Source organism: Triturus cristatus, chromosome 2_1 (assembly GCF_964204655.1).
Source record: "Triturus cristatus chromosome 2_1, aTriCri1.1, whole genome shotgun sequence".
NCBI lineage: Eukaryota > Metazoa > Chordata > Amphibia > Caudata > Salamandridae > Triturus > Triturus cristatus.
In genome coordinates this window covers 273,835,489-273,852,247 of record NC_140581.1, presented here as the reverse complement: position 1 = coordinate 273,852,247, position 16,759 = coordinate 273,835,489, and the positions used below count along the sequence as shown (strand labels likewise).

The 16,759-nt window shown below is 45.3% G+C and overlaps 1 protein-coding gene across 16 annotated transcripts in view; it reads right to left on the bottom strand.

The window, feature by feature from the left end:
• Positions 1-16,759, bottom strand: part of NIPBL (NIPBL cohesin loading factor) — a 1,722,939-nt gene that overhangs the window by 1,576,258 nt on the left and 129,922 nt on the right. For all 16 annotated transcript variants that reach the window (XM_085631078.1, XM_085631072.1, XM_085631074.1 and 13 more), the window contains exon 2: positions 12,227-12,368. In XM_085631078.1, the coding sequence (XP_085487204.1) occupies positions 12,227-12,290 (64 nt within the window). In that variant the 5' untranslated portion in view covers positions 12,291-12,368. The remainder of the gene's footprint in view (positions 1-12,226; positions 12,369-16,759) is intronic.

Below are 16,759 nucleotides of genomic sequence, written 5' to 3'. Positions count from 1 at the left end.
GAGCCACCTTGCACCAGTCCAATTCGACTCTTATGGTAGATATGTTTAAGACAACCTTTTAAAGAAAGCTATCCTAGTGGTAGCTGTGGAGAGCAGCCTTCAGGCTAAGTCTCTGAGGAATGTAAAGCAGCTTGTTTTACCGTATAATCTCTTGAATCACTAAATGAAAGGACACCACAGGTGTATATATATAAAATATATATGTATTTATTTATTTCTAACATACTCTACTAATCTCTTTGAGATTAGAAGTCAAGGACATATGCACAAATCAACACTTCACAACAAATTAAGCACTTATATGGCTGGGGCCCTAGGGGCGTACCAGACCAAATACTAAAAAAGAGGTACAAGAAGAACGACTTGAGAAGGGAGAAGGTCTAAGGTCTTCAGAAGCGCTGGGGCCTCACTAATCCACCCAAGGCAGGTAAATCAAGGACCCACGGGAGATGCATGCAGTGTGAGAACACAGCTGCGGATCCCAATTAACTTCAATGGAGCAAGTCGCGGTTGGAATTTTAAAGTTTTAGGATACTTCGGGAGAGTCTACAAGCAAGTCACTTACAGGGTAAGTAGTTCTAGAGCCAACACACACAAGAGCACCGGAGTGCACGAGTTAACTCACCCAGGGAAGCCGGGTGCATAGGTGTCTTTTGGTGTCGGGTCGCAGCGTCGTTTTCAATGGGAGCCAAAGAAGACTTGCTGCTTGTGAAGACAGAAGAAGTGTCCGGTGGAATCCAAGGATGGATTCAGAAGAAAGAAGACCTGAAAACAGAGGAGACACTTTTCAAAGTCACTTGCCAGTGACCGGGGCCCAGGAAGATGGATGCCCACAGTCGTCGGGTGATTTAAGGTGATCACGGGTGTCTAGACTCTTCAGCCACGAGGTCCAGGAGACGTCGTCGACAACCAGGAGCTGGATTCGGCGTGTGCCACAAAGTCTGCAGCTTACTGAGGTGTCGGCAACTGGATTGGAGCCAACAAGCCTTGGCAACAGCAAGTCTCGTGCAAAGTGAAGAAAGTCAGCGTGTGCAGACCAGCAAGGTCTGAGGGACTCACCCAGCAAGGGTAAGTCAGGGCAGGCCTGGAGCAACCAGGGGAGCCCTTTGGTTCTGTAGAAAAATCTTCAGAGGACCAACAAGCCAACTGGCAAGGGATTGCGAAAATGCCTCGGGAGGATTCACTTCACAGGAGCCCACGGTCACTCGGGACGAGGTAGGCCTCTGATCTTTGGGGGAAATCCTGCGGGAGGCTTGGACCACACGTGGTCCAATGCACAAGTTCGTAGAACGTCGTGAAGGGATTGCACTCGAAAATAGTGCCCGGTACCCGGGTATTGCTATTCCTCGTCACTCGTGGGGTTCACTCGCCTCAGCTACGCTGGGGACTCACGATGGCCGTCGAGAAGTCATTAAATCCACTTCCGGGGCTGCAGGGACTTCGGACTCCGGCGGGAAAGTTTGCGACCGTTGGTTCAAAGTTTTGGTGCCTGCCAAGCAGGGGAGTCACTCCTTGACCCCAAGGGAGATTCTTCAGTCTTCCAAAGGTAGTGGAACGTCTAAGGTCCAGGATTCTTCAGAGCGTCGTCCAGGGATATCTAGTTTGCAATGGCAAGGGTTCCCTATCTTATACTAAAAGAAAGGGAGGGACTAGCTCTATGACCTCTCCTATGGGAGGGTCAGGGGAGTGGGTGGTTATACCCACTTCCCTTTGTCCAGTTTCGCGCCAGAGCAGGGGCAGGTAGCCCCTGAAATGGTCTGAGCTGGCATATGCACAGGGAGCCTACTGCTCCCCCAGTGCAGGACTTCAAAGCACTCTTGGAGTGCACTCACCCAGCCCCAATACACTAAATCCTGTCTGGAAGGTGGGGACACCTCCCTCTGACAGGATGCCTATTGTTAGGCCTCCTCCACTGAGTTTCGGTCAGCAGCAGGAGGGCAGCCCAGTGTCTGTGCTGATGGCAACCATTTTGTGATGCCAGGGCTCTTTCAGGATTCTACCATGTTTCCACATTAGGTACATGTCTATCCCTCTAGAAGGGTGGGATCATACTCCCACCCCAGTTACTGGTGTGGGGGTATGATTCCAAAGCGTTTGACACCAAACACGACATGTTTTGATGCAGCCATCCCAGAGTTAGCATTTGCCGCGAGGTTATAATGCACGTAAGAGTATATGGTTTAACCGCATCCACAACCAGCTACAGAGAATAGACTCAGAGCTGCAGAGGGGCCCTGCTCAGGCAGAGGCACCCCCTCACATGGAAACCAAGCACCCTGCCCTCAGGATTGGTAGGGCCTGCCTTAGGGGTGACTGATAAGTTTGTGTGTGTGTGTAAGGTGAGATATAGGGAACCTATACCTCAGTGAGGAGTGCTAACACTACCTCACCCAGGCTGCAGTAGCAGGCCTGTGGTGTCAGATTTAGTCTGCTGCCCAGGGGTGGCATAATACATGCTTCAGCCCCTGGTAGGCCTGTAACGTACCTACGCCCTAGGTACCCAAGGTACCATATACTAGGGGCTCATAATGTACCACAGTATCCAATCACTAGTGCATTTAATATGCACTCCAAGTTGTTTAGAGAGAACAGAGAGGCTGGGGCCCTGATTAGCAGGGTCCCAGCCAGACTATAGCCAGAAACCAGTGTATACATCAGAAAAAAAGTGGGGGCAACATAAGTGCAGATCCTACTCTCCTACAAAGATAGAGGTTGAGGACCTCAGCAGCCCGATGGAGCACCATCGTGTAGGAAGCGCCCTCCTCCATTGTAGGCGGGGGAGAGGCAAACTCCGGGTCAGAAGAGACATCGAAGTTGCCGGCATCCTCCAGATCGTCCACCCAGTCCTGCTCGGAGTCACACTGATGGGCAAGAGGGTCCTCGGACCCCTCCCAGTCATCCTCCACCTCCATAGCAGGAGGAACCGGCCGCGGCGGTAGAGCTGAGAAGGGACAAACAGCGTAGTGAATGGCACCGGCCCAACCCCGGCTGGCGGGGTGTCCCAATGCGGATCCCAAGCAGGAACAAAATGGTCCTGGAACCGGGGCAAGGGCGGAACGAACTGCACCAACTGCGACGCCGGCAGGCCCGGACCTCGTGGTGCCAGGGCCGGAGCCAATGGCGTAGGATCCTGTGGTGCTGAAGCTGGATACGCCGGCGGCGCCGACAGGCCAACAGGATCTGGACACGAGACCGCGGGGCCCGAAGGCGCACGGCGGGAGCCCAAGGCCTAATAAGGCGGTCCATGGTGGCAAGAAACTCTTGCACCTGTTCTGGAGTAGCCGACGGACCCGGGTAAGGCGGGTAGGCCACGGAACTCCCAGGCCCCAAGGGAGCCTCAGGGGCAGAACCCCTGTCCCCCTCGTCCGCATCAGAGGATCGACGGGGGTACGTCAGAGAGCGAACACGCTTCGACTTCTTTTTATGTCGTCGCTTACCGGAATCCGAGGGCGAAGACTTGGAGCCCGAGGAGCGATGGCTGCGGCACCGCGAGCGGTCCCGGGAACGGGACCTGGAGCGGCGTTGGGACGAGTGCCGGACCTCCAGCAGCTTCCGGCGCCGCTCCCTCAAAGCCTTCGGGGCCATGGCCCAACAATCCCGGCAGGCCCGGGAGTCGTGGTTGGTCTCCAGGCAGTAAAGGCAAACATCATGGGGGTCCGCCACTGACATATTACGACTGCAGGCCCCACAGGACTTTAATCCAGGCATCCCTACGTGCACCAGGAGAAAAAAAAAAAAGGGGGGAGACAAAATTACGATTACGACGCCAGTGACTGATGCGGAGCCGCACGGCGCCACCTGATGCGCAGGGGTACTGCTACAAAAAACGTTCGGGATCCAGTCCGACGCCTGGGGATATTCTAAGGTAAGGAATCTAACACTAACGTGTCTCTTTCAGATAGCCTCTTTCCTACCCAAGCCATTCTTGAGTGTATGTCCACATAATTTCTGGTAAACGTGTAGCGATCACTAAGATTCCAGGTCATATATATAACATTGAAAAAGGCATTACCGCAGGATAGTGAAAGTCTCTCTGTAGAACGTGTCCATGACTTTATTTTTATTTTTTAAACGATTTTACGTCGAGAGTAGCATAGCTTTATGGTTTGTACTAACCAATCTTGCTGTGATTCCCTTAGATGGTGGCAACCCCTGGGCAGTGTGTGCAACAAATAATGGATTTACCTTTTTTTGGGGGTGGGGGGGGGGGGGGGTTGTCTCATGTAGTACAGGACAATTCTTTAAAAACAGGAACGTTTTTCCTGTTCCATGGAGGCCCCCCTTACTTTGTCATGGATGTCGAGAAGTGCCAAATGACCAATAATGGCTTTTTCATTTTTTTCTGAAAGACAAAGGCCACACCCTGCACCCAGAAATAAATGCAGCAAGAAAAATTACAGTAGCTAATCATTTAACTTGAATCATTTTTTCAATTTTTCTCCTGCAAAAACGTTCCCTCCTCACATCAGATTACTTTTGTTTGTTTTTTCGGTTCTGGATTTCTATAGATATTCAAAATTGGTAACCCCTTAAAGCTTGCTCGAATTTTTCTAAATGCTTATATCTCTAAAGCTGCAGAAAATATTTGCACCAAACCAATAAAAGCACAGCTTGAGTCAATTTCTTCTTGAATGCCTATTTTTGTGTAAATCCGTCCAGCAGTTTGGGATGCAGGATCAAGCTAAATTTCCAATAGCAGGCAAAATAGAAGAACGGCTTTTCAAATCATACTTTACACTTTTCCCCCACTGCCCAAATGTGTTGGGAAAATGAGCATGTCGCACTTTAGCCGACTATGCCAAGCGATTGCCAAATTCGATGCAATGCCATCCATGGGGGTTAAAAGTTATAGGCAAATCAAACAAGCATTTACAATGCAATAGGTCTCGCGTTTACGAGAGTTTAAGCTATTGGCATTGTAAATGACATTGCATTTTATTTATCTGTTTTGATAATTAACACATACATAAACGGCATTGTCATTTACAATGCCAATAGCTCAAACTCTTGTAAATGCCAGACCTATTTCACTTCCAAGAAGTGATCGCCATTGTCCCGGGCTGCTTAAAGTGAAATCATGCATGGCACGCGGAATGTTGCAGGAAAGCATGTCCTGCCTGCAGGAAGAGAAACTCATGAAACTCATGAAAGAAAATAGTGCTTACAGACTAAATAAGACATACCTCGTAACATCAGAAGTAAAAGGGCCAGTCCTCTTGGGAGGTTACATAAGACGACAAGGTGGTACAAAGAATGGACTGACAAGCCTATTAACGAATTGGAAGCCAGCACTTACAAAGGACAATGACACAAGCCAATGAAAAATATGTACGGAGCTTCAAAGCCATACGTGAATACAGTACAGCATGCCGCTCAGGCTCGACCTACAGAGGGCATTATCAGCCATAATCCAGTACTAGAAGAGGAAATTTGAAGAAATTTCATACATTTATTTTTTCCAGTAATGCCAGTACACTGAGCCGACCTCGACGGAGCTATGCATTAAAACTTGGCATATTTTAAAAAGGCACCTTTTACCAGAAGGGGGAGATCACCAGGCTGGAGTAAACACTATACGAGGGCGTTTCCACCAGATGAGGGAGACTGCGCCAGACAAGGGAACCTCTGCAAGGCTAAACAGACTGTGCCAAGTCAGAGGCGATGCCCCACAACAAACGAGAGAAGCAACGGACCAGGGACACTGCGAGTTAAACAAGTAACTCTTGCCTGTTTTAGGGATAGCCCTACATCAGAAAGGGACAGCCCTTAGGGGACCCAGTACCATTGCTGAAAACAAAAAGTACTACTTTATGTTATAAATGGTAGTCTCCGGTCTCCTCCCCTTGTCCACATAAAGGTAATGCATCACCAAAGGGTAAGTATGTAGCTTTGTATTTGGAGTTTTGTGCACCCGCAGTATTCATATTGCTCTGTTAGTCAATCCTGCCCTTTTTTCCCCACATGGGTGCATACATTCATCAGTTCCTGTCCAGCAAGGGGGATAGGAACTAGCGAATGAATAATGAAGAAGCATAAAGCCATCTATTACTCCAAATGGAACGTTTTGGCCCCATGAGATTCAGGAACAAGATGCTCACTTAGCAAATAACCATGTTTTACGATTTTTTTTCAGAAGGAGAGCTACTCCTTTTCAGCGCAGATAAACAAAGGTCTAATTTTTTTTAACCAAAGGACCGGCCACAAGCGTGTTTTTGTGATTGTCGGAATTTACAGAAAGTATGCTGAGTGAGTGGACGCAGTACCACATGCCATTCAATAAGCCGGTAATTATGTCATTCATTGTCCACTCAATTGCCAGTAACTAACGCTCTGCAGTAGTTTCTGGAGCTGTGATCCGTGGGGGACTGTTGGCTACCAGGACTCGGCACAGCTGCGCATTCAGGAGGCGAGGCCTGCAATAGACCCTATGCTGCAACCCGATTGCCAGTAATCGCCTGATTGGTGGATGTGAACAGTGCTGCTGTGGCGGTCTGGCTCTCGAGCCCGGATCCTGTGGGGTGACCTGCAAGAGCTTCTAACCGGCCAGAGCTGCGTCACGGTGCCACAGTGAGCCTCGAGGGAGGCCCTGCCTAGGCCGGCAAGTGCGAGCGGTGTGCCCTTAGCCAGTGAGTGCCACTTGAATCCTGGGGCTGCGAGGGCTGATGGAGCTTTTTTTTTTACCCCTATGGATTGGCAGCTCCCATCGCAGTGGCCTGTGTCGGAGGGAGCAGCTGCGCACTGAAGGTAATTTCCCTTTCCACCTCCCTCTCCGGTTCATCCCAGCGGCTCGGGCGGAGAGGAAGTGGAAGTTGCACCGGTGAGAGCATCCATGGGATCGGCCCGGACCGAACGCCCCCAGCGCAGTTTGACATGAGACCGGCACACCCACATCTCATCTTGGGGTCATTTAGGGACTGATTGGGACCTGGCGTGATTTTTTTTTTTTTTTACAAAAAGGACCGGCCACACGCGTGTTTTTGTGATAGTCGGAATTTACCGAAAGTAAGCTGAGTGAGTGGACGCAGTACCACATGACATTCAATAAGTCTGTAATTATGTCATTCATTGTCCACTCAATTGCCAGTAACTAACGCTCTGCAGTAGTTTCAGTATTCTCACTGAGAGGAAACACCTGGAAGAACAAGCATCGCGGCACCGACGCTTTACTTTTAATGTTAAAAGTAAAGCGGGGTGCCGCGATTATACCAAAATTAAAGAAATAGAAAAAAAAAAATCTATTGCTTTACTTTTGGTATAATCGCGGCACCCGCACTTTACTTATAACATCAAAAGTAAAGCGCGGGTGCGGCGATTATACCAAAAGTAAAGAGAGAAAAAAAGCGGCACTGAAAGCGATCGCATCGCGATCGCTATTGTCAACAACTAGTGGTGCGCGCGCACCACAGAGGAAAGGGGGGGGGGAGGGAGCACGGCAGCGAGGCAAACGCATGCTGCTGCGTGTGCTGGCCACCGTCGGGAATGGGCGTTTCAAAGGCGGGACATTGCCCCGCCTTTGCCCAATCGTGCTGGTTTATTTCCTTTAAAAAGCAAGCGCAAGCCAATGCCAGACGGGGAAAGCAAACCCACACGCACAAGCGTGTGGGTAGCTTTCTAAACCCCGTACAAGAGGTCTCGCGCTGCGGGAGCAGTGCTGCGCACTGCAACGCTAGGCGCGAGACCTAAAAAGAACTTTTCAATATAAAGTGCGGCTGAACAATAACTATACAGTAGCAACTGTCACTGTGTAATACATTTAAACTACAGAGTCTTCAGACTGTGTACTTCCTTATTCACATAACTAAGTCAAGCGGCTCCGCAGATCATTTACACAGGTCTCAGTTTCAAAACAACCCGGAGACAAGCCCAAAATAATCAACTTTTCCAACCCACGTGACTAATGAGGCCAACATCAAATTACTCAGATGTTTAATAGATAGGGTAAATTTCTGATAAGGTCAGGTGCACATTTTAGCCCTTAAACAGAGCAATATCAAATATAAAAAATCTCCACGGTTGAACATTGATCTTAAACTAAAACTCAAAGATGGACAGGCACAGCAAAAGCCGCATGCCTTATATTTTCCTGAAAATAAACTTTATATAATCAAACTTCCACAGTATAAAGTACCATTTTATTTACTGAACAAACAAAACTAGCATAGCTTTTAAATACTTCAATCAAAAACCAAGAGTTTGCAATAAAACTTACTAATTTCTTAGAATAATCCATATTCAAAAATCTTTTCAATGCAATTCATCACATGCCACAGTTCACAGTATCAATTTCTCTGATCTTTCAGAATACAGAGGTTTTCCCACTGCCAACTCGAAAGCGATATCCATCATCTCTTAATGATAGGACTGCTAAAGTAGAAGGACCGTTAAGTTAAATTTTGGCCCCCATGGATTCTACCCCGCTGACAATTTTCTATAAAGATATACCTAGAATCAGGCTCACTTTTCTTTGAGAAGGAACTAAGCAAAGTGAACATTTTACTCAAGAAACTGCACTTGAATTCTGAAGGAACCCTGTTTATCATTCTATTACCCTCCGTCAGATCCAGCAGAGATCACTGAAACTGTGACATGTCAAGTGTCCAAATATCTGGAAAACGTTATGATTTCATACTATGGACAAGTTGAGTTTCATCTAAATAGAAGCACTGAGTCTGCTTTACTAGCGGTCTTTGATGACCTCTGAATGGCTGTCAGTGGCAGCAACACAAGTTTATTCAAGTTATTGGATGTTAATAGCAGGTAGCACTGCGGTTCACAAATTGCTGATCTCTAGACTGTGAATGTGGCACTGAAGGCAAAGTTACTTCTGCTTGGTTTTCCTTCTTTCTTTCAAATATATTCCAATGGGTTATGAGAGGCAACTTTCTGTCCTCTCCAATTGTAGGAGTTACCCGAAGGGTCTGAGCTGTTTTTTCCCCCTTTGATATTTACACCTTACCTTTATCCAAACTCCAACTCAATGACCTTGCTTTCTAGGCCTTTTCTGTCCTAATAACCACACGTAAATAGTCATGGTGTCAAACCGCACTGCAAACGTATGATGAACGTTTAAGTTTAAGCAGTTATTTTGTCCTGCACCTTTTAATTAAGGAAACTTCATTCTTTTCTTCCATTGTTGTGTGAAAGCAGCTAGAAAACTCCTGCAGTCGCCGTCATTGTCTCCAGGTCTGATTACTTTAGCTACCTGTACATAGGTTTTGCTAACAATCTCATTAACAAATTTCAGAACATCCCAAATCAAACAGCCCGATCAGGACTCTAGCTTCTTGCTTTGTTTCTGAAAAAAGAATTATGCATAAACTCCACTGGCTCCCAGTTACAGACAAGAGTACCTCAAAAGTCATCTGCTTAGTCCACTAATTTTCTTAAGGATCATCATCCAAATTTCTGAAGGATAAACTGGATAAACACATTCCACTATGTCAACTGTGTTCCTAGTCTACCAGTTATGCCCATTTCAGTAAAGCTCTTGTTGGATGTAGTTTTCTGTTCTTGCACCTAGGTGGTGGAATGAATTGCCTGTCTAGTTAAGTGAATTTCCTGACGCTTGCTGTTTAGGAAGACGCTCAAGAGCTCTCATTTCTCTTCCTAATTTTCTCTTTGTTCAGGTGTACTTCCTTTAAAGTCAGGGACCTTCAGGTAATAAGAGTGCACTAAAAGTACTATTCATAACAGAATGTAACTGGGTAGCAGTGAATGAGGAATAAATACACACAGTAGCCTGAGGCAACCATATTTCTACTCTGATTGCCCCAGTTAGTCTTTTCATACCTGTCCACAGTGATAATCACTGAATTGAACATTATCATATAAACATTGTTTTCCTTAGTGGAAGGTATCACTTGGTTTAACTTTCCTCAACTATCCGTGTTTGCCCAGCTTGAAAATTCTACAGAGATTAGATTCAAGGCAAAAGCAGTAGCAGACAGATTTATAGGCTCTCTCCAACCACACTGATGGATGAGATGAGGCCAGCTCATGCCTTTATAGCAGCTTGGCTACCAAATTTGGGGTAAAGGGATACATTTCTTCAGAACCAAAATCAACTGCAACACAAGAGAATAGATATACTTGCAGGCAGTTTGCAATTACCGAGGACAAATTCTCCCTAGACCCATCAGCCTGTGTGTTTGCTCTAAAAATAGTCGAATTTTACTGTAGACAAAGGATATTTATCCTCATTTACCCACATCAACTCCCAAGGGGATAAAAACGATTTCTTTACGCCGCCCTAATGTCTTACAAATTGTTCTAGATATTGGTCTTTACTAAAAATGTACACTTTTCCTTAACCCTGTGTAGGCACTGCACATTCTTCGGTTCTGACTGTAGGGTGGCTTGTGTAGCAGACACTACATGCATCTTCAGTGGGGACTGCCTTGGTATTCTGGTTGGCTACCTATTGTGAGTAAATATATATTTTGCTAAAAGTGATTTACCGCCGAGGACACCCCTGATGAACAATGACCTAGCTCAACTACAACTGTCAAAGACGGCAATGTCTGTAGAGCATGGCCTGACAGTTTATTTCCTACACCCAATTTCTTAACATAAATTCAGAGCAGGGTCCTCATGTACATGTAATGTAGGTTGTCATACACACTGTTAGGGTGAAGACCACCTAGAGAGATCAATCATTCTTATCACGTACTTACTGTGCCCTCCATAGGGTACTATTCATCCTGCGGAGTCTACCAGTCACACAAAAGCCTTTCACATTATGTACTAATCCAAAATAGGGGAGGGAAGAAGAACAAGGACCATAGGGGACTTGATAGGGAGAAGCCCAATACTAAGATCAGTTGCCACCTGCTATCAATCTACTTCTAGACTGGTATAATGAGGCAGTTGCCACACTCAACTATGCATACTTTGGCTACACCCCACTGACCCATCAGTTATGGTCTTGATGTTAAATGTCACAAAATCATGCAGTACCTCCAGTGTGAACCGCATGGTTGAGTTGATGGAAAGTTGGAATGGGGTGGGGTGGTGCAGGGTTACTAGGGGATGAGAAGAACTCTTCCCCCCCCCCCCCACCCATTCTCAAGGTTGTATAGTGTGTATGCAAATTAAGAATGGACTTGCAAAGAAACTTCCGGTGCAGTGTCTGGCATTAGGTTGCGAGCAAGATATTTACAGCGTACATCGTGTGGGTGATGGACAAGATGAAGCTTTTTCTGCTGCTCTGCACAGCTGCGCTGGTCGCAGGAAACACCTGTACTGATTGATAAGGGGATACCTAGTTCAGTTATGCCTGAATGAATTTGGCCTTCATAGGGGATTTGGCTTTATCAGCTCAAATACTTTTGCGTACGTTCGGAGGTAGCAGTGCCTGTCTGCAACAAACGCCAATAAGAAACTGGTTTAGGAATGTCTAAAGTCTTTTAATTTTGTGCTTTTTCTCCAATAGGTAGTCACAAATCTAGGTGTCTACGAGACAGGTAGTAAATGGCCCAAGGACTGTTTAGGTAGCTCTTTGATCAGTGCTGACTGACAATGAAGACCCAATGGCCCTGTCCAGTGTATAATTCATCTTAGCCGACCTCAACAAATTCTGAATAGCAAGAAAGTCCAGGATCTCTTTGAAACCAGATCATTCAGAGACATAACATTACGGTGCAGAAAGGAATGCCTTATGAGGGGTACACGCCAACAACCATTTCAATGCATTGTTTAATGCCACCATTAATATTCGTGCAGAGGAAGGCAAAACTGAACTGGAAAACTTTAACACACTCCTTTCAGGAAGGAGTGAGCAAAAGAATAATAACTGTATCTCCCTAGAAAGATGACAAAAAGGGCTGAGATCAGGAGGAAGATATTGTACATAGAAAGTTTGTGTGGGCAGGGCTCATTCATATGAGATGGGCAGGGAGACTACAAAGAAAATATTTTAAATGCCAGCATTCTTTTATCAAAGGTCTTCAGTTCGGTCTGCGACATTTATGTCCTAACCAGTTGAGTAGGAGGGAGAGTAGGCTGGTAGAAACTAATCCAATATTGATGTACGGTCATCCCCATGTCTATGTTAATAGAGTCAGCACTTAACCTAAAAATACATTTTCTTTGCCACGAATGACAAATACAAAATATTATCTAAAAAACATGAAATTAGTTTTACAGTATATTACTTCCCCAGTATTTTTTATAACATACATTGAGTATAAGACAGATATTAAGAACAAAAAGATAATAATGCACTTACGATCGGTCAGACTTGCAATCCCTGCTAGTGTAGTTATGGGAACATGAGGCATATCCCCATTCATCCTGAAGAACTAAGATAGCAATCTGTGCAGATATGTTAATGCAGGTGCCAGCTTTCATTAATTTCCATCTCTAAAACCCTACAACAAAGAAAAGAGAATGCCATTGGCTTACAACCTCGTATTTATTTACTACAGTTCGTTCATATTCGTTAATTACTGTTTAATGTATTAATCAAGTATTTAATTTAACAGTCACACTTTTGTGGTGGTTAGAATCTATAATATGATTTATAGTACATAACGGAACTTCGAGATTTACATACAACACAAACAGATGAAAGATAGCAGCGGTCTCATACAAATAAAAATGCTCTATATCTTACAACATAATTCACGATCTCAGAGACAATTAGCTTGATCAGCAGCTGCCTGCTTTAACAGGGCGATCTAAAACATACATGCATCATAATATTTTTCTTTTAATGCAACTGAACGCACTTCATGCTTCTATACTTGTTTATTCATACAACATAACACCCCACACATGAGGATGTTAAGCAGTAGGCTGCACAAGGTTACCTTCGTGGGTTACATTTTACAGCAGAGTATAGCTAGTCAACTAAATGTTCATCTTCAAAAACAAATGCTTGGTACACTTGGAGTACAACATATTAAAAGAACCTCTGACAATACCACATTTGATTTGATTGGGAAGTTCCTCACAAGTGTAGAATCAACGAAGTGACAAAAAGAAGCAACAGTAGTGAAATCTTGTGGCAGCATGCAAGAGGAAATTGTGCTAATGGCTTGCATCTAATCCTGTGCAAGAACGAAAATGCCAGAGTGCCAGCAAAAATTCCACTCGGGAATCTATGGCAAGCTACGATTAAAAGCAATTTCTAAACTCCAAGACCATTCCAGATTTCTCTCAAAAGAAGGACACTTGACCTGCAACGGTGATTTGCACCGTCCATCTTGCATAGATTTGCAGAAAGGCAGATTTTCCACAGCTGATCATTGCTAAAAACTGAGGGCGACCGATGACCACGCTCTGTGAAATTCAACAGACAGAAAGACATCGAAGGAGGGGATAAACGTGGGCCACTTTGCATAGCACTAAAGTCTCTGAACTTGCATAAATGGCTCTTCCATTAAAGAGAGAGAGGGCAATAATTCTTCATAAGAAGTGACAGCAACTAGAAAATCCACTTTCAAGAGAGAAGGGCTGGAGGGGACACCAATTTAGAGGCTCAATAAGCTACATTTGCAAAGAGTGGGGCGACACCCGAGAGGCAACGCTTTGGTGTTTTGCATTGGTGTTGAGCAAGTCTACTGTCAAAGATAGGCCAGCCTCATACCATCTGGGAATGAGGAAGTACAGAAAGTATATTTATTCCCCTTGTAGGTACAGTCTCTGTTGCTAAACAAGTTAAACTGCCACCTCTTCCAACAACCGGGAGATTTCATTCATTGGGTTATTTTGATGCCACAGTGGGTGACTGGGAGGATCTGCATGGGATTCTATACAATGTTCCTGGGCAATGGTAGCAACAACCTATTGACCTGAACTATATACTTATTGTGGGAGGTAAAACCTCAGTATGTTCCTTACAGATGTTGTATGGTCCGGCAGAACAGGTGTAGAATTATTCCTGGGTAGTAGAGCCTTCCACCCCACCTAAAAAGCCTCACCCCAGCTTATTTGACAGAACTGGAGAAATTATACCCTTCTGGACCAAGTCCCAGAAAAGGATAAGCCCAGAGCTACTCTTAAATGGCCTCTTCAAAAGAAAGCCTGTATTTCTTTAGAACTGGCTTGAAAAGGTTTCCTGTGACAATGTATTTTGCGATGGCTGAATGATGCAAGTCCTCCTGTTGTTAGTTTCAAAGGACGAAGACATTGCAGGCATTGATGAAGTTATTAGTTAAGACTAGTTGGTGTCCCTTCAGTTCCTGAAGTCTTTCTAAGTCCAAGGGTGTTTGATGCTTAACTGCGTCAATTGTAGGAGGTGTGTGGAGCAGTGGAGTGGAGTTTTATTTTCCAAGAGGGTTCACCAAACAAGGCATGGCATTCCTAGAGTTGCGCCCTCAGGGTAGCACTGTGTCGTTCAAATTACCACTTTTCAACCATTCCTAAAAATACTTGTGGAATGTATAACTTTCCCCCAAATAATCTTGGACCGGAGTTGACATACTGCGTCCTGGAATATTTAGGAGAAAGTTGCTCTGTACCCAAATATTCTAGGACTGGAGTTTGAAAGGTCAAAAAACTTGTGTCCACCACACCCACTGCTGCCCTGAAGGCGCAGTCCAGGGCAAGAAAAACAAACTAGCACATGGCACTCCCCTTAAGGCTATTATACAGGAAGGAGTCAGAATCCCTTTTAAGGCAGATACCAAACTGGATAGTAGTGCCTGAGCAATGCTAGACCTCTTGAAGCGATCCAAGGTGAAGTCTGTCCTGGGTGCAGGCTTCATGGAGGGTCGGGGTGCATGCCTTGAGAGTCCTCTTGAGAAATATTTAGTAGCCTTAGAGTTGAACCTCTAGCCAAATTGATGGCTCCCCTAAATCATCTCTGCATGCATTTCGTTGATCTATATGGTGAGAGCTCTGGTTGCAGACTCTGGAGTCACTGGCTTCCTTGAAAGGGTAATGAGAACACATCTTATGCCTTTGGTGCTCTGGATGCTGAATAGGCACTTCCATTGTGGCCTCTGTGCAAGTAGCACCGAAAGATGAAACTTACAGAAACTTGATGCAGTTAGGGGACCACTTCCCAAAAACTCAAGACCGGGCACCAGGCTCTTAAGCACAATTCACGATTCACTCCAAGCCAATGCTGAATGATGTGCTCTATACAGTAGTTGGAGCGGTCAGGCCGTCCTAAAACCACCCCCTCCTCTCTCAATGCACCGCTTTGATAGAATAATCCAAACTCAATGGGATCTGTGGTCCTGGTGCATGGGGGGGGTTTCAGGAGAGGTATCAGAAGTCACCACCAAACACAATCAGTATGGTCCAAGTAATACATCCTCACAGGGTAAGGTCTCTTCCCCTCAGCATATCCTGCCAACTTTAATCACAAACTGGTCGTACATGTTCCTGCATCTCCCGACCTAGGCCCCAGATCTTTGAGAATTTTGTGAGGCATCCTCTCGCCCTACACACCATTTCCTCAGCCTGGGCCCACCAATGCATGTTCCCGACTCATTGGGATACCCTGACTATCTCAACACCACCCTCCCCAATAATCAAACCACATTCATCTTGGCTACAATAAGGGCAGTATTACAGAGTAGGAGGATGTTTCATGGCATTTTTCAGTCATCCCAAATATGCTGCTGGTTTTGTCCATTCCAATTCTGAAACAATGGCTTGGTACCCTTTGACCAAAAATTTAGCGGTGGTCATTCCCACACCGTCTTTCAGTGCGCCTTTGAGATTACACCATCTTCTTTCCCTTCTTTAATAAAACATATGTGGGGGTAGTAGGCTTGATGCAAGATTTAGAGCTGAATCAACAGAAAACTTGATCTCACCATAACCTCTTGAATATTTACAATCTTCCCCTAGCCAGAATTATGTAGGAGTCACAGGTCTTGTGCCCATTTGCCCGTAAGTCTATCCAAAGACGGTTGACAGTTGGGAATGAAATTTATATATCTCCTATATCACACGTTTATGGAGGACTGCTACAAGTCAATCTATATTTCAGTTTTCAGTAGTGATTCGCCTGCATTAGGATATTATATTTAGATAATGCAGGAGGTACTTTTAGTGTTGGAAGTCTGAAAGCTCATATGGCTCGGTTTGTCAAATGTCACCATTTCATGGGTCCCCCAAACATCTGCAACCTTGGATAAACCAAAGAGGTTCCACTTATGAAAACCCATGAGTCTGGTCAGAACTTCGGAATCCCATAGTGGTGTCTTCTGAGTCATTTTGCTTCCCAATCCCATTATTCAATTCACCCTTCCTCCAGGTCCTCAATGACCATTGCAGCCGGGGTATGGGCAACACACCAAGTGGCCCGGCCACATAGCCAGTGGCTCTGAACGAATATAACCCTTCTGTGAAGCGAGCAGAGAAGGTTCCTGCCGCACCGCAAAATCCCATTCGTTTACCATCAGTAATTACGCTACCGAGGAATAAAATTTCAAGTTGGTAAAGCTATACACCACTCATATGGGAAATAGTGAGGGTCCTCCCATCCCCCATAGTAACAAATCTTATCACATGGACTCTCTCAAGAAAAAGAAAACAGTCTGGAAATGTATACAGAGTGTTCTGCAACATATATAAAAATGTGTGTAGTGTAATGATGTTTTATTATTTGGGGCTTGTAAAGAGCATGGCTACCTAGACAAGGTTTCCCTGTGCTAGCCTCCTTACTAAATCAATGACAAATCAAACCGTTACAAGACAACTTTAGTGATGAAAACAGCCAAGTTTTAAGCTGCATCCGAAAATCTATGAGCGATTTGCAGGTTCTCAGTGAGTGTGGCAGGTGATTCCACTACTTGGGGCC